Source organism: Phragmites australis, chromosome 2 (assembly GCF_958298935.1).
Source record: "Phragmites australis chromosome 2, lpPhrAust1.1, whole genome shotgun sequence".
Lineage (NCBI taxonomy): Eukaryota > Viridiplantae > Streptophyta > Magnoliopsida > Poales > Poaceae > Phragmites > Phragmites australis.
This window is the reverse complement of record NC_084922.1, coordinates 49954484-49973202: the sequence shown is the minus strand read 5'-3', so window position 1 is coordinate 49973202 and position 18719 is coordinate 49954484. Positions and strand designations below refer to the sequence as shown.

At 44.5% G+C, this 18719-nt stretch overlaps 2 protein-coding genes across 3 annotated transcripts; both read right to left on the bottom strand.

Moving 5' to 3' along the window:
* Positions 1-5508: 5508 nt before the first annotated feature.
* On the bottom strand, positions 5509-7246 carry LOC133908318 (photosystem II reaction center PSB28 protein, chloroplastic-like). The gene is made up of 2 exons (XM_062350307.1): positions 7171-7246; positions 5509-5969 (listed from the first exon to the last, which is right to left on the bottom strand). Exons 1-2 carry the CDS (start codon positions 7244-7246, stop codon positions 5509-5511), a joined length of 537 nt encoding a protein of 178 aa, XP_062206291.1.
* Positions 5830-10460, bottom strand: LOC133909566 (pentatricopeptide repeat-containing protein At4g19220, mitochondrial-like). 2 transcript variants are annotated; one of them, XM_062352049.1, is made up of 2 exons: positions 7171-10460; positions 5830-5969 (listed from the first exon to the last, which is right to left on the bottom strand). In XM_062352049.1, the coding sequence occupies exon 1, from the start codon at positions 10357-10359 to the stop codon at positions 7612-7614; it is 2748 nt and encodes a 915-aa protein (XP_062208033.1). In that variant the 5' UTR covers positions 10360-10460; the 3' UTR covers positions 5830-5969; positions 7171-7611. The 2 variants fall into 2 exon arrangements, with proteins under 2 accessions (XP_062208033.1, XP_062208034.1); XM_062352050.1 differs by having other exon boundaries at positions 5833-5975.
* Positions 10461-18719: the final 8259 nt, after the last annotated feature.

The window sequence follows — 18719 nt, the reverse complement described above, 5'->3', positions numbered from 1 at the left end:
GGACAAGGACATGCATGTAGGCTGCAAGAGACACACATGACAGACAATTGGAACCCTCGGTGTCAATCCTCCCACAACAGAGCTGGCATGTCTGGTCTTCCAAATCAATCCATCTGAACTCGCTCTCCTGCAGGCCTAGGAGACATGTCTGATAGATCATCAAATGTTAACCATGCACAGACCTGAATGAGTTGTGAAATTACTGCAGAATCCTGTGGGAATAGGCACCCATAATTCACCTGCTAATCTTCAGAAATGGCAGTCAAATGTCTGTGGCTTCACATGATTAAAAGGATGTGGATGTTGGATAACTCATTAAACTTTAAAAGAGGGGAGAAAAAAGGGAAGTGAACAAAAGATCAGGGTAGGGACAACACAAACTAGACCCTGGATTGCTGGATTTGCTTTTGATGATGCGATGCACGTGCAAATAGCTCGTAGGTCGCAGATGTGTCCGAGTGATTTGGGGCACTGATGCAGGGTCCAGACCCAAAGCTCCCATTGGAGGATACCCATTTCTTTCATGATACTAAGATTAGATCTTTATCAAAGCTGATGTGTGGATGTTTGCGCCTTGATATCTTAAGCGGTTCTGTTTTTGCCAAAGCATATTGTCCATCTGATATAAGCATATCTTTATCAAAGCATATTGTTCTAGGTTCCACGAGACACATCAACCTGCATCTGCTTTGAGCCTAAGAGCAAACTGCTTGCATGAGAATGTCACCTTCGTGAAGGCCACTCTCAAGTCTCAACTAGTCCCATGAGCCCAGTCATTCTCTGTGCTTGGGTATTTCCAGCGAGGCTTCCATGCATTCTGTTGGTGGTAATGATCCAAGTGACAACTTGGCATGCTCCTGCTTTACGAGGATAGAAACCTGCACTGCTTTATCAAGGGCTGTATGCATCACACATGCAAATGGTCAGCATGTTTTCCCATTGTCTAAAAAAATGTGATGTGTTCTCTTCAGACTCCAGAACCAGACTTTTTTGAAACAGATGCAGGAGGGGTGCCTCGTGAATTAATAGAGCAGGAGCAAAAACAAAGTAAACAGGTCTTAACAGGTCCAAAAAACCACAGAAAGGACATCTGTGGGGAGGAAAAGGAAAACAGCAGAGCACAAGCTCGGAGAAGCACAGCTCTAGCCTGGGTCTAAGAGATCGCTTAATTTCTTTGCTCCTGCTAAAATCCATGCTCTCGCTTCCTCTTTACTTCTCCCGAATAGAATGTTGACCGAGGATTCAGACCGGTTGAGAACCGTTGCGTTCCGCTCTTTCCACAACTCCCAGTGACAAGCATGATCAAGGAGGCAGTGGTCTTCCGCTGTTGATTTGCTCGGCTCAAGAGGTGTGTCCACCAGCTCGCAACAGAAGAATTTGTTGGCCAGGAAGATGGATCAAGGTCCGGGATACCCAACCAATGCGTCACTAATTGCCAAATCCGTTTGGCATATCTGCATTCGGAAAGCAGGTGGAGTGCGGCCATCCCCGTGCGGGGAGACGATCAGAAGTCCACAGCATACTCTGAAAAGCTAACCAGGCAAGGAATTTGCATTCGGCAGGAGCCCAATTCTTCCAAATTACAGTAGCTTGTCCATGTCCGATGCACAAGAACCTACGAACTGTGCATTGTACGCCAACTTTGCTGAGTATTCCCCCCATGCAGCGAGGGTCCAGGTGATTTGATCACGCTCTTCGAGGTGAAGCACAATGGTGGCCACCTTATCCCAAAGGTCCACAAACTCGGTGATGTGCTGCACCGATGTGATCTGCGTGATATCAAGGTCCGTGATCAGATTTCTATCTTCCAGCTCCTCCTTAACACTTCTAACTGTAGAACACCTAGACCTCCTAGTGCTTTCGGGCGACACACTTTTTTGCCAGTTAACTTTGCATTGTTCTCCAGAGATCGTCTCTTTCCCTGACCAAAGAAATATGCGCCGCCTTTTGTCTATGCTTTTCAGGGTGCTTGCCGGAGCTTTGAGAACGGTAAGGAAATAAATCTGTTGGCAGGTGAGGACTGATTTGGTTAGAGATGTTTTTCCCGCCGGATTCAAGAGTTTGCATTGCAGAAGGCGAGCCGGTTTGCCGGTTTGTCCTTGAGGCACTGAAAGTCCACACGACGTAGACTTGGCAGTTTTTCTGAAAGCATTATATAGGACAGGAGTAGTACCGATCCTGATCAGATCGGGACTAGTGCTGGTACATTACTCAGAGCTAAGCTATAGGCTGGGTCTTCCCTGCCCAAGTGCTCGACAGAACTGGGGAATACCAGAAAACAAAGGCTTCCCAAAAAAGGACTGTCCAAACTGACAGATCTCTTCATCGGAAATATACTCTCCACTCTAGAGAGAGAGAGACAGAATTGCAGTTGCCCAAGAGAGAGGAAGGGCAATTTGCTCCAGATTAGTAATTCTAGGCTGGCTTCCAGTGCGGCCACATGCTTTGTGTCGGCTGCGAAGTGGCATCGCCCGTGGCCATGATACACAACGGTCGCATGGACGTAATGCCCGCCTTGCCTTTCTGATCAGGTGGGTGATTTCACTGGAGGATACATAGTTCGCATTTCCAGATTGTACAATCATTGGGTCGTGGAACACAAGCATTTTTTTTTCCGAACGAACAGCACGAGCTCTGTCGATTTTATTATAGAAGAAAAGAGTTGAGTTAATTTACAAGGCAAATTAGATCCAAAAATCTTACAACTACAAGATTAAAAAAAATCGGCAAAAAACCCTGGAGACAACTAAAAAAAATGGCTCGCACACGACTCAACCTAGCCCAAGAAGACAGAACCTACCACAAGTCATCGTTGTCAAGCTCACTACACTGGCGGGACAACAACTCTGACTTCCTGCAACACATCACAACTACACTTCTGAGCCTTCGGGTGTGATCAAAGCCACCACCAAACATACCACACCCGAACCATCGACCACCCTAACACAACGGTGGATCTTCATGCCGGATGGCTACAAAGGCAAGAGACCTCTAAGGCGACGTCTCTAGTGAGGACACGACATTAGAGACATCGTCGTCGCACATATGGAAGACCAGACTTGGGTTTTCACCCAAAAAAATCCCTAGGAGTAGCGAGGCATCAAGACGATGCCTCTAGGGAGGAAAGTGACGCCAAAAACGTCATCATCATCGGCACCGGAAGGAAACTGGCTTAGGCTTTCGCCCGGAGCCCTAAAACCCCACCCGTCGAGCAATCGAGCCACCCGGTGTCGTCATCTCACGCATGTTGCCTTTTGGACCATCACCAACCGCTGAGCTCAGCTCCCCACACGTCGAATTTGGGGGAAGAGACAGATCAGCCAAGGGGAGACGCCTAGTAGCACAGTGGCAACAGAACGCAGCCACGGGCGAGACAACGGACATTAGGCCGGACCATTGGGCTGGTAACAGAGCAGCAAGAACGACAGCCCACAAACCGCCACACCTTGTAAGTGCAGAGGAGCTCATCGCCGACCTCCATGTCGCACGCATAGCCGTCGGTCTCCATGCACCATCCCACTGCGCTGCGTCATCCCTCGCCGTACCACTAGGCTGTTGTTGCCGCCGCCACCACGTGTCGTTGCCCGGCGACGCGGCCGCCTCAACGCCTATAGTCTGTCGCCATCACCTGCGAGTAGTCGCCACTACCTGTCGGTGCCGCCACCTTCACCTCGTCATCCTGATGTGGGGGCATCGGATGTGGCCTGATGGGCACCGGATCCGGCCATGAAGGCGCTGGATCTGTTGCCGTCGCAGGCCATCGCGGCCGGCCGCCATTGCCCCGGCCTTCCAAAAGTTCGAGTCGAGAGAAGCCCCGCCACCACTGTCATTGCGCCTACGCGGGCTTCTGGTAGCCCACTCGGGCGGCGGTGAGGTGAAGGGGAGGAGGGAAGCGGGTGGCAGCGCTGGTGCGTGGCGGTCCGCCCGAGCCGCCCCTGAGGGCGACGCGGGGGCAGGTGGCTTGGAACACAAGCATTATTTTTCTAATTTTTGCTAGACGATGATGTTGCATTTGTCCTGAAGGGCTTCAAGGCTAGATTATCAGGATGCCACTGATTCTGCTTTTTTTTTAAAAGATACTGATTCTGCTATTGTCTCCATGTTGGTCCGCTCATAAAAGATATAAAGCTCGCCCCTCTGCTATTTGCAATTTTTACCTTCTCAAATGATTACTAGCTATTTCTTTTTCTCAATTATGGAAGGAACTAACAGTGTTGCACCAAGCAACTGTTTTGAATTCATGTTTAGGACTGCTTCATGATGCCTGCGTCAATGAGCGCTAGCTCGATAGATTCTCCTAGCATTTTTCATTCATGGTTGTTGTTCATTTCCTGAAATTTTGGCACCAACTATAAGATGAAGCTCTATATATGGTGTCAACGACCATCTGAGTTCAATGCTCATGAAGTCTAAGCAACCGGATGAACCAGTCTTTTGTTATTTTTGTTGGTATGCTACTGAAATCTTATAAAGGTACAATCCTGTTAGTATCATGTTGTCCAATTACGTGCAATCCGTTATTGATACTTGCCCCAATTTGCAGGTGAACAATCGCTGAGTGGAAACACATCTTGTCGATGGTAATCCTCATGTTCCTGAAGTCCAGGAGTTTTTAGATAGGTATTCTTTTGCAGAGTCCTTTCTCAGTTTGTTTGCTAGGCTTTTACCTCAAATTGAAAAATCGCCTACCTGTGGTGTTAGCTCCATGTAACATACCTCTCGATAACTACTGTGTTTTAAATAGTAATATCCCCATCCTCCTCGAAAAAGACGAGTGCTCTCTGTGTAATATATAACGCTGGTCTCTGATGAACAACTAGATCATAGTCCTATGGTATCTAGCGAATCTGCTCTGGTCTTTGTGTAATTTGATGCAAAGGTTTCATGGTAAACGCGGCAGGTCAGTTTATACTGAACAACTAAGCTCTCTAATGCTATCAAGCGTCACTTCTCCCAAATTCGTTTCATACCTCAACCTTTTTACATGGCCCCTCTTCGCTAATGGCGCGCCAGTTTCCACTAGTAACCACCGCCACTGTCTGTTCTTGATAATCTGTTATCATGCGCCCAGCTAAGGTGACACAATCCAGTTCCTAATTGCACAATTAGCGCCAAAAGCAGCCTGACATTAATTGCATAAAATGTGTGAGATGATATAATATCTTCTCCATTTTGTTAACCAAATTTAAGCACATGATGGAGTCCTTTCATAATTCAGGCTAGCCAGTAGCCAAAGAGACTAGAGTCTCCACCTGGTGCTCAGCTCATGAAGGTGCATAAACAAACCTCCCATTTTGCAGTATGTTTTCTACAAAATTTGACTCACATCAGAAAGAAATAATAACAGGGCACACATCGCACAGCCCAGTATGAAGCTTACCAGCCCATGAGTAGCAACACTGAAGTTACACTGGCATAAGCTCGAGGCAATGTCAGAAAGAAAGAGGGGGCAGTGAAGTGAAGGCAACGGGCAGCATTGCCATTGCGTTGGGTCTCTGATAGAGAAGATCACTTCTTGACGAACTGGAGGCCGTTGGCCTGGGAGTAGCGCTCCATGAAGCGCATGAACCTGTCCCAGTCCCGGGGCGTGCGCATCACGTACTTGGCCTCGACCCGCGCCGGCTTCCCGTTCACGAACTTGGCGCTCACGTCCACCGACTGCAGCACGCCCTCCTCGTCGATCATGTAGAACCCCGTGATGTCCCCCAGCTCCGCCGACGAGTCGAACACCGACGGCTGGTCGAACGTGAAGATGGCCACGCCGTTGGTGCCGTCCCGGGACTTGGTCAGCCGCACGTCCGGGATCGTCTGCTCGTCCGTGCCCTGGATGAACTGGATCGAAGGCTTCGCCATCATCACCACCTGCACCGACGATGACCGGGAGCAGCACGGCCGTGGTGGGAATGCCGGCCGGCACTGCAGGGACACGCCGTTGAAGGAGGACTGCAGGCTCTGTTGGCTAGGGGCACCTGAACCTCAACAAAGGACCATGGTGTGGGATGTCAGATTTGCAAGTGGCCATGGCAGGTTTAAGTTTATGAGCACAATTGCCACAGACTAAAATGGCCTCAAGTGCACACAGCAAATAAAAGGATGCAGAGTTACACAAGCTACTGAAAGACTAATTCCTGGATAAGTAGAAGAATCACCTCGGTATTTAAGAAGTAAATGGTAAATAGGTAAGCATATATATGAGTTAATTTCCGGCTTAACTATTTGTCGGTTAATTGTCATACAGGCATACTGATGGAGAACAACCCAGATGACGCAGGATACCTACAACATTTTTTTTTTGGCGGGGAAGGATACCTACAGCATGATATAATCCATCATGCTAGAGTAGAGCTCATTCAGGCACTTTGGTTCGTGTGCTTTTCAGGCAGATAAGCTCGGATTGCTCTGTAAATCAAGCTAATCTCAGCTGACAGGTCTTGTGTAGAAGGCCAAGCTCATTTAAACAGGTTAAGTGAGAAAAAAGAAATGCTCCCTGACGTTCATAAACATGCAAGCCTGATAAATATTTTTTTTTCAACGAAGAAGCCCGATGAATATCGTTCTCTTTCTAAAGTGCTTCCATTTAAATTAATAATTTTCATATGGAAAATCCTGTATGTTAACAGATAGAGATCAACTACATTTACTCCTAAATTCCATCCCATTTTTTTACGCATCATGGTTATTCATTTCCAAACATTCTAAACACTACATAGCGGAAATATCTTTCTACACATATCCTTTTTTGACGGGAGTAGCAATTCATCATAAAGCCAGCTACTCTGAGTACCTTTGTTTTGTTCTACGATTACAGGCCATCAAGTCAATTCTTCTTAACTTTCCTGAGGCAGCTCTGAACCACACAACAACAGATGGGCTAACAGAAAGATCGAGTGATACATCCTGAATTGCTTGCTAACTACAGTACATAATACATATACCACTACCTTAACGTCATGTTTACCCCAACCTCAGTGAAACCCTTAAACATGATACGACAGAACACCATAAAAAGTCACATAGTCAATTCTGAACCATGCTAGTCAAGAAAAAAGCCTAGAGATCTTCATATGCTACATGCAGACATTCATGCATTGCTCCCAGCAAGGCAGCAAGTGCTTATACTCTCCATCTCTACAACGAAGAAATAGAAATGCAGCTTCAGCGGCGGCAAACCTGCGAGACATCGACGGGGCTGTGCCTGTGCCGAGACCGGCGAGGCAATGGCAAGAGTCTTCATCACTGCGGCCATCCTGCAGCCTGGTGGCTCTCGAGGGAGCTTACTGGGGAAGCTGCAGGGCTGGTGTCCAGAAGGAAGGAGAGGACGGGAGAAATGGAGAGGGGGCTGAGGTTTTGAGTGGTGCAGAGGGGGGGGAGGGGGAGGGGGAGAGTGAGAGGGGTGATTGGGTGGTTGTGTGTCACACAGATAGCCATCTATCATCACTCTAGTCCTCTCTTCTAACAACTGCTTTTTCATGTCATCCCTCCAGGTTTTGGGTATATGCAAGTATGCCCTTACCACCTGATGGAGTCCTGCATGGCAGTGAGAATAACTAACCACCGACCCACCCTTCCCTTCCTCTCTGCTCTCAGACTCTATTGTTGACGATCCCCCTTTTAACCTACAATGCTATGGCCATGGGGCTTAATCAATCCTTTATCTTGCAAAATGCTCCTAACTTGGACTGCACCACTCCACATGTCTCGGTGTGCATAAAGGTTAGAAATAGTCACATAATAGCCACTATTTTCAGGCTCCAAACAGAGCAAATGCTTGGCAATGGATTCACCCATCTTGAGTTCAGTCTTGCTACTACAAGCACTTAAAAGTGCACCCCAAACTCCATGTGCTTGTTGGGATGGTAAACTATCCACAAATTTGTGTGCTTCCTGCAAACGACCAGCCCGTCCAAGCATGTCTACAATGCACACATGGTGTTCTGGGGTTGGGATAATCCCAAACTTTTCTGACATAATGTGATAATACTTCCATCCTTCATCAACAAGTCCAGAGTGACTGCAAGCTGACAGAAGAGCAATAAAAGTGCTTTTAGTGGCTTTCGTTCCAGAATCATTCATCTTCCAGAAAAGTTCTACAGATTTCAACCCATGGCCATGGAATCCAAAAGCTGATATCATGGAGTTCCAGCCAGCAATTGATTTTTCAGCAGAAGCTTCAAATACTCTGACAGCAATGTCCAATCTTCCACACTTGCAGTACATATCAACAAGTGACGCTGAAATAAAAGCATTAATTTTCAGACCAGACCTGACCACATGCCCATGTATGCTCTTTCCTTGTCTATAATTCCCAAGTTGTGTGCAAGCACAGATAATACCGACTATAGATATTTCATTTGGTGCAAAATCCTCCATCTTCTGATAGAACTGCAATGCACTCCAGCCTTTGTTGTTCTGCGTGAAACCAGAGATCATGCAATTCCAGGAGCACAAATTTTTATTTCCCATGCTATGGAAAACTAACTCAGCACTTCTAGTATCTCCTAAGCCAAAGTACATGGCTAACAATGCATTTCTCACCCTCAAATTGGATGCAAGCAAGTGCTTCAAAGTTATACAGTGGATGGATTTCCCTAGTGATTGCAGATTAAGATTTCCACATGCCGATAAGATGCTAACTAATGTAATACTGTCAGGATTTATGGCCTGAGAGGAGTGCATGAACTGAAAGGCTTCCAATGCGTCTTTGTAGAGTCCATTATGTACACAGCCAGCTATAATTGTATTCCATGAAACAATATCTGACACCAGTATCATTCTTTCCATCAGCGAAAAGGCAGCCAGTGAGTCACCACAGCTTATATACATGTGCATCAAAGCATTAACAGCTGAAACTCCACTTGTAAGTCCGTACTTCAGGGTGAAAGAGTGAAGTGCTTCGCCAAAGCCTAGTTCTTCAGGACTAGAGCAGGATGGTATGACAGCTAGCATAGTGGTCAAGCTGCAGCTTAAACCCTCAGAAAGTAATTCTTTGAACAGTGACCGAGCCTCTTCTCTCAGTAAACTATTTCTTGAGTAACCAGAAATCATTGTGTTCCACGATATCAGGTCTCTTATTGGCATCGTTCTAAACAAAAGGCCTGCAGTGGACGGGTTGTCGCATTCCAAATACAAACCAAGTAAGCTATTTCCTAAGGATGGCTCCTCATGAAGAAGTATTTTTCTGATTATGTACCCATGGATTGCTTTCCCTTCAGAAAGTAGGCCTTGATCACCACAAGCTGAAATTACGGTCACCAAAGTGGCAACATCTGGCCGGTTCTCTGCTCTCATTTCCCGGAAAACAACAAGGGCTTCACTTACTCTTCCATTCTCGACCAGCCCCTTGATCATAGCATTCCATGATACCAAATTCTTGTTGGAAGTGCTGGCAAATACCTTCTCCGCAGCCTCTGGCAACCCAAACTCGGAATAGAACGTCGTCAGGGAATTCGCCACCGAGCAAGATGTAGTGTCCTCATAACCGAGTTTGACCACACAGCTATGAACCGACTCCCCAAAGGAGAAAAGGTCATCCAGACGACAGCAAGCTGAGAGGGCTGAAGACAGGGTCCACTCGTCTGCCTGAAAGATGGAACGGGTCATTTCCTTGAAGTAACATGCGGAAACCTCAGCAAGTCCATTGAATATGCTTCCACTTATAACAGAGTTCCATGAGGCAGTATCCCTGCATGGCATCCCCTGAAACGCACCCTCCGCAGAGTCAAAATCACCGCACTTTGCATACATGTCAACGAGAGCGTTCCAAAGGCTCAGATGGTCGGCGTCGAGGCATCTCTTCATCACCATGGCGTGAACCGCCATCCCATGCCCTAGGTTACCCGCGCGGGACGCACCAGACAGCATGACGACAACTGTCGTTGAATCAAACGCCCCGAGCACGCGCGCCATCTGCCCGAAAACGGCCACGGCGTCATCGTAACGGCGGTTCAGCGTCAAGGCGTTGATGGTCGCGTTCCACAGGATCACGTCGGGGGCGACGGCCTCGTCGAACAGCGCCAGCGCGGCGCCCGCGTCGCGCGCCCTGGCGTAGGCCGTGAGCACGGACGTGCGCACGGGCGGGTCCAGCACGGAGCCGGACTTGAGGGACGCGCAGTGGAGCGACGCAACGACGCTTGCGCCAGGGAGCGTGCCCCCGAAGGAGGAGACGGTGAGGGCGCGTACGATGGCGCCGGCACTCCCGCTAGGCCTTTCGTCGAGCAGGTGGTGGGCGTCGGCGGCCGCATGGTGGGAGGAAGCGATGGCGCCGAGGAGGAGCGGAGGAGACGAGGTCCGGAGAAACTTGCTTGTGGCGGGAAGGATGGGACGTGTAGTGGCGAGTAGGCTGGCGGTTTGGCGTAGCATCCACTGCTGCCGTGCGTCGAGGCGACGAGCTAAGCTGCTCTGCTCTTTCTTGCACCTGCATTGGTGTTCGGAGGCTCCTGACGCTTTAGGGGAAAGAAGCAACTCAGGAACTCGAGGCGGGCCATGAAGGCCCAAATTTTTCTTTTCTCTTGACAAAAACATATCAAATTTTAGCCCAGCCCACCATTAGTCCGTCGCCCACGTTGTGATGCACAGCCCGTAGCGGTACAAAAGAGTTTTTTTTTTACATTTTCTAACTTAAAAAATTAAATAAATAGCTCTCGAATGAAAAAATTTATAAAATAAACGCCTACCACCCTCTCAAAAGGTTGCAACCCTTTCAGAGGGGGTAAGATACCAAGTTGGTGAACAGTACTCAGCGCTTAATTTTCTCTTCTCATCTCTACTGTTCAAAATAGTGGTATTCTGTTACTCTAAAAATTTTAATTTTTTTTTACATGTTTAATAATACATGTGCAACCCATTTTAATTAGATTCACTTAAAAATCATGTGTATAATTTAAACTAAAATTCTCTAAAAAATGGTACTTTATAACTCTAGAAATTGTTAGGGCATCAAATAAATTCCCAAAAATCTAGAAAAAATCACTAATATTCTTCTTATATGATGGACTAATTTCTAAAATTATTTTCAATCCTAGGTTTTTATATGTTTGAATTCAAATAGAGTTAAAAGAAGAATATCACATGAAATTATAAAAATACATATAAATGGAGCATTACAAAAGAACTCACTTTTTCACCATATAAACTAGGACTGAAAATAATTTTAGAAATTATTTCATCATATAAGAAGAATATTAATGAATTTTTCTAAATTTTTGAGAATTTATTTGATGCCCCTAATAATTTATAGAAGTTATAAAAGTACCCTTTTTTAGAGAATTTTAGTTTAAATTATACACGTGATTTTTAAGTGAATCCAATTAAAATGGGTTGCTGAAAGGATTGAATGGCCCAAGAGAGGGGTGAATTGGGCACTAATTAAAACTTCTACCGCTTAAACAAATAAAATCTTAGCCTAGATAAAAGAGAACGCGATTACGTGATTTAAACTAAGACAATGCAACTAAATAAGCAAGATAACCAAGAGAGAAAATTTTAAAGAAGGACTCGCAATAGCAAAGATACTCAAAGTAAAATGCGGAAAAGTAAATAGTTGGAGAAGAGAACACCGATTTTTTTCCGAGGTTTTGAGAAGTTGGCACTTCCCCCTAGTCCTCGTTGGAGCATCCACCAAAGATGTAGCTGCCCCTTGAGTCACCAAGACTCAGGTGCTCCCTCTTGATTGCCCCTTCTCCATCTCCGGATTGGCGGGCATCAAACCAAGTACATCATCTCTTCCCGGGGCTCCCACAAGTCCTCCAAGAGCTCACCGAGAAAATCTCCGATCACCAAGACCGTCTAGGTGTTACCAACCACCAAGAGTAACAAGCCTCAAGCTTCACTTGACAAAGACCAAACCTAGACAACAGCTAGATGCACACTTGTTACTCTTCAAGCACTTAAAGAGGTCCTTAATCTTCAACTAAGAACTTAGAATTGACACAGATGCTCTCTCTCTCTTGCTTCTAAATAACACACCAAGTGTATGAGCTGCTATCAAGCACCCAATGTTTTTCACCGACTTTGTAGTTCATCTACACACATGTGATCAAGCTTTTTGTTTAGGTACCCAACCAAGTTTGGTACCTTTCATGTGAGACACAAGAGATTTAGGCACCCAAAGTTGCCTAGGAAGTTTGCCCTTAGCTTGAGTTCTAATGAATTTTGCTATGATTTTACCATTTTTAAGCTTATGCAATAGAAAATGGTGATCATTAAATGTGGATTTGTATTTAGAAGGCAAAATAGGAAGAGGTTTAGTAGGAATTGGACACTCCCTCGTGTGGTGTCCGGTGACTTGACAATGTTGGCAATATGAACCAACTTCCTTGATGAAATAATTCTTGATCTCCGGTGTCTTTATGACCCTTTTTACCGGGTTGGGGAAGTATCCAAGTCCTTTCTTGTTGTAGTATAAAGCATTATTCATGAGAATTTCCTTGTGCTTGTACTCCCCCTTAGTCAACCGGGCCACACAAGATTTGAGATTTGCAATCTCACTTTCAAGCTCTTGCTCTCTTGCATGGTTAGTCTTAGATGATGATATAACATCACATGGTATATCAAGAAGATCATCACAAGAGGTAGATGCATTGACCTTAACTACATCAATATCAACCAATTCATTCAAGCTACGATCAATAGCATCATAGGCATACTCAAGTTCTTGATGTTTGTACATCAAGCCATCATGCTCAAGTTTTAGCTTGTAGTTACTAGCCTTGAGAGATTTGCTAGATTCAACTACTTCATCATGTTTCTCAAGCAAATTATTGTATTTAGCAAGCAACTCATCATGACTAGAACTAAGCACGGAATTAGCATTTTCAAGCGACTTGATTTTAGCCTTTTGCCTTTTGATAATAGTAGCATAGTCATTCATTAACTTAGATAGATCATTAGGAGAAAGACCATTATCATCACTACTATCATCTTCCTCACTACTCACCTTGTTGTTACCTTTTGCCATGAGGCACATAGGCGGTGGAGATACAGGTGGATCATCATTTACAATGGCGAGACCCGCGAAGTTGTTGTCATCATTATCACTTGAATCATCACTTGAGCTTTCACCGGAGACCCATTCACCAACAATGTAGGCCTTACGTCCTCCACCTCTCTTGTTGAAGAGCTTCTTCTTCTTCTTGTCTTGATCCTTCCTCTTGTGCTTGTCCTCATCCTCACTTACATCAAGTTTCTTGGATTTGTTCTTGTTTCTCTTGTCAGGATGAGGGCAATCATATGATATGTGATCAAGGTTATCACAATTGTAGCACTTCTTCTTGTCTCCGCCACCGAACTTGTCAAATTTCTTTGGACGAAATTTGTTCTTCTTGGGATCATAGTTGTAGCCCTTCTTTTGAAACTTAGAGATCATCCTTGTGGTTCTTCTCATGAGAAGAGCAAGCTCGGTGTCGGAGTCATCATCATCATCATCTTCATCATTATCATCATCTTCATCACTTTCACTTGATGATGAAAGCTTCATCTTCTTCTTCTTGTTGTCAACCATCTTTGTTTTGATAGCAAGGTTTTTCTTGGATGAAGACTCATGATCTCCAAACAAGAACATCTCATGAGCACATATCTTTCCCACGGTATCGGTGATGGTCATGTCATTGATGTCCCTTTCATGAAGAAGAGATATGACAATATTGTATTGTGGCTTGGGAAGCACCATCAAGATCCTACGAATAATGTCTCCATCGGACAATTGAGTGAGTTCAAGGGAATTGATTTCTTCCACAAGCATGTTCATACGAGAATACATGTCATTGCATAATTCATTTGAAAACATCTTGAATTGATTTAGAGCATTCATAAGCACATGATATCTTTCCTCACGAATTCTCCTAGATCCCTCATGAATTTCACAAAGAGCAACCCAAATGTCATGAGCGAATTCCTTGCTTCTAACTCTAGAAAAAACTTCTTCACTAATTCCCTCAAATATAGCATTCTTAGCCTTAGCATTCCACCTAACTTCTTGTTCGGTAAAAGGTTGATCAAACCCAACAGAGGTTGCTTGCCAACACTCAGGGGAAATAGCCTCAAGATAGCTCGCCATGCGAACTTTTCAATAGGCAAAGTTTTTTCCCTCGAACCTTGGCACGCTACTTCCGCTCCCCGGAGCCATTTCTCTAGGATTTTAAGTCTATCAAGAGAATGAGGCTCCGATACCAATTGAAAGGATTGAATGGCCCAAGAGGGGGGTGAATTGGGCGCTAATTAAAACTTCTACCGCTTAAACAAATAAAACCTTAGCCTAGATAAAAGAGAACGCGATTACGTGATTTAAACTAGGACAAGGCAACTAAATAAGCAAGATAACCAAGAGAGAGAATTTTAAAGAAGGACTCGCAATAGCAAAGATACTCAAAGTAAAATGCGGAAAAGTAAATAGTTGAAAAAGAGAACACCGATTTTTTCCCTAGGTTTCGAGAAGTTGGCACTTCCCCCTAGTCCTCGTTAGAGCATCCACCAAGGATGTAGCTGCCCCTTGAGTCACCAAGACTCAAGTGCTCCCTCTTGATTGCCCCTTCTCCATCTCCAGATTGGCGGGCATCAAACCAAGTACATCATCTCTTCCTGGAGCTCCCACAAGTCCTCCAAGAGCTCACTGAGAAAACCTCCGATCACCAAGACAGTCTAGATGTTGCCAACCACCAAGAGTAACAAGCCTCAAGCTTCACTTGACAAAGACCAAGCCTAGACAACAGCTAGATGCACACTTGTTACTCTTCAAGAACTTAAAGATATCCTTAATCTTCAATTAAGAACTTAGAATTGACACATGTGCTCTCTCTCTCTTGCTTCTAAATGACACACCAAGTGTATGAGCTGTTACAGGGTCGCAAGAGATGCTGAGAGGTCCAAATGGGTGAGTATTTATAGGCTAAGGATAAAAATCTAGCTGTTGCCTAACAACCCAGAACTTTTTCTTAACGCCGGAAGTTTCGGTGTGAATAACTCACTTCACATCGGAATATCCGGTGCTAATACCTCTGACAAAATAGCTGTTAACTGTTCCATTAGCCGTTAAACCTCCGGTGTTTAATCCGAACTTACGCCGGATCATCCGGCGCATTGAAATGGACCAGATGATAGTTTGCAACCTCTCTGTGTAAATTCATCCGGTGATTTCCCTATTCTACGCCGGACCATCCGGCGCATTATAACCGGCCAGATGATTGTTTGCAACCTCTCTGTATAAAATCATCCGGTGATTACTCTTTGCTACACCGGACCATCCGGTGAGTAGACTTAATTATAGACTTCACTGCTTTCTAATTCTCCGGTGATCTCACCTCTCGAACGCCGGACTATCCGGCGTGGTCTTCAACAAATTTTCAAGTCAGAACTCTTAGTAATTTGCTCCGGTGAGATCACTCTTTATACAGAGGATCATCCGGTGAACTGAAGTTTCGCTGAATTTATCTATTTCAAAGCTATCTTGAGTTCTAACTTCTTGATTCTGAACCAAAAGTTTTTTCAGGTTAACCTAGCAATAGAAAGTCACAAGTGTGCATCGACTATGTTTAGACTCACCTAGGTCAAGCTACAACTCTTAACCCCTCTTTATAGTACAGTCAAAAGACTAAAAAGAAATAGAACCTATACTACTCTAAGTGTCCTTCATCTCCTTGTGACACTTAGAACTAGAAGATCATTATCCTTCATGTACCGGTCATTCGATCGTCCATATAAGCTTTTTAACGGGCAAGAGTTATCAAGACATCATTGTCGAATAAGTTTTTCTTTTTCCTTTATACTGCTCAAAGCACATACGTTAATCACAAAGATACGGTTGTCATTAATCACCGAAACTCTTACCTCTTTTCTAGGGACCTAGATGCTACAGTTGCACATGTATTATGGAACATGTACAAATTTTTTTAAGATTTTTAGAGCAACAGAAGACCATTATTTTGAACAGAGGAGATGGGAAGAGAAAATTAAGCGCTGAGTACTGTTCACTACGGGAACAGTTGGATGCAAGGGCTAACCGCCTTTGAGAGGGCAGTAAGGCCTGTGTTTGCCACCATGGTATATTTACCACTCTCTGAAAGGACTGAAGCCCTTTGAGAGGGCGATAGGCGTCTATTACTGTAAATTTTTTCATCCGAGAGCTATTTATTTAATTTTTTAAGTTAGAAAATGTAAAAAAAAAACTCACAATTGGGGTATTGATAGCTCCTGCATGTCGAGTTGTCCGTATAGATCCTAATACATAGGCTGAGTGAAAAGTAGTCTGAGCGAATGTAAGAATGTTAAAAAAAGAATATTTAGACGGTTGTATTTGTCTAGAAAGGCTGAGCTGAGTTTCTGTTTAGTTGATTGAATCTAAGATCGTATAAACAGATGTAAGAGCTAAGATTCTGATTGGTTGTTTACATGAAGTTAATTTTGTGACACTAACAAGTGGATCTGTCTACGTGAGTAGATGCAGGAGCCTGTATCCGTCAGGCTAGGCTGCTAGCGTATATTTATATCCATCAGGTTAAGCTATAACAGTACATGTGGACAATCAAACACGCTTCTCTCTAAGATTATATATATCTATCAAGTCGAGATTCCTATATGCATGCAACCAATCACCCCCTGATGAACCTAGTGATATCCACCAACACTCTTTAATTTAATCCTAGTTTTCTAAAATTTTGATAAAAATTGTGTTATTGATTGAACTATAAAGGATCAGTCGGTGGGTATCTTAACGTTCTCCAATTTGCAACCCTAAACGCCCACATTGAATCCAGCGTGTAGCAGCAGCACATCAGCTATTGTTTGAGCCTATTTTGATAGTATGGTTTTGGATCTAAATCCTCTTAGAAACGTTCAAATTTAAACTCACTCTAGAAAATCTCAAAATTAAACTGATTTTTTTAAGCAAATCAAGCAGTACACTCATCCAAACCAAACTATAATAGGTAAGGGCCTGTTTGCAAGATGGAGGTTGCTGTAAAATATTTAAGATTTTTAGTTTGAATCCTACGTGTCTTCTAAGGCTCGTTTCTTCTGGGACAGGCACCACCGAGCTCCAGCCTCCGATGATATGAAGCTGGCAGTATATATATATATATGGTCATACGGGGTTCGTTCGATTCTCCAAGGCGACACGGCGCCAACCGAGGAGTGGAGATTTCGCGCGCGGTTACGAACAGCGTCCAGGATTCTTCCAATTAGTACCGCTCCAGCTACGACGGCGTCGTCTCCACTGTCATCACCAGTGTTCTAGTACAATAATTAAGCAGCAGACAAGCACAAGACTGCCTACTTAATCCATTGGCCTCTTCCTGCTACTACAGCCTACACGAAGCAGGCGAATCTTCTCGATCACAGCTGACAGCTCACAAGAGTGAAGCAGCGGCTTCAGTTCAGAGTCTAAATCGACTAGACGCCGTTGGAGCTCAGCTTCTTCTCAAGGTCTATCTGACAGTAAATCTTGCCTTGTTGCTGGAATTGCAGCTGGTAATTTTGTCCGTGACAACCATGCGTGATCAGTTAAAACTCACAATTACCGAGTTAATTGCAGGGTAATTGAGATGGAGCTTGCAGGCAAATGGACACTGCACGTGAAGAAGCTAGCCTGACGACATGGTCGACCGATCCCATCTTGATCATGCTCGAGCATCGCGGATGTCCTTTTCCTACCATTGGATGCCCCCTACCTTCAGTTGTGCGCCACTTTTCAACCTTCACATGTACGACGTCGTTCCAACTCTGGCGAATTTTCCTTCAGAGCACCGTGGGATCTACGGCATCATTGTTGAGACTGGCTACGTCGTGTTCGTCAGGCTGAATACCGAAGTGGCCACCATGGCTAGCAAACATGTGAACTTACTGCATGCACTGAGTGTAAGTAAAACAGTGAAATGGGCATAAGTAAACCAGCAATATATCCACCATGTTCTTTGCCATTTTGTCCAGGATATATGTTTAGGACAACCATGGACCACTGGAGCTACTGCTGGCTATGGATAACCCTGTAAAATAACCCTCCCCCATTTTCCTTGGCATGCTCGATTTGCATTCATGACCAACTCAACAGCATAATGTTTCTTTTTTTTTCTCTAGAATAGGGAACATATATGTTCATTAGCATAGTGTTTATTAGGAATTTTTTGTCAGTTAGTTTCCAGGAACAACGGTCCATATTCTTGGTAGATACGTCGTTCAGTGGCCACGTGAGGTTCTCTAATCATAACTGCTTAAACCATGGGATCACATGCCCGCAGTAGTTGATCATGTCTTAAAAGTTAATTTCTTTGCATACTGGCAAAACCAGAGTCTTTATTCTGATAATCATGAGGTGATGATGAAGCTAAAGTGTGGTATCAATCTAAAGGAACAAGAAAGTGAGAATATAGAAATTCGATGTGGAGTTCCAGTTGCACACTACCAATATTGGTGCATTATCATGCTCACTTTCAGAGTTTTGAAGGATTTTTTCATTCATAAAGCCAATGATAGAAAGGAACATATAGTTTCCCAATATTAGTGCATGATTGATTGCACATATGAACGAATTCTGACTCGGTGGATACATATAATCTCATACAGAAGTGTATTTGTTCGCTTGCGTGTATTGTTTCAGTCTGATTCGGCAGATGCAAATATACGTCTGTACCTTAGGCCGACGGATACAGGCTGCTGCATCCGCTCATGCAGGCGGACCCACTTGTCATTATCATAAAATCACCTTCATACGAGCAACCAATCAGAATCTCAGC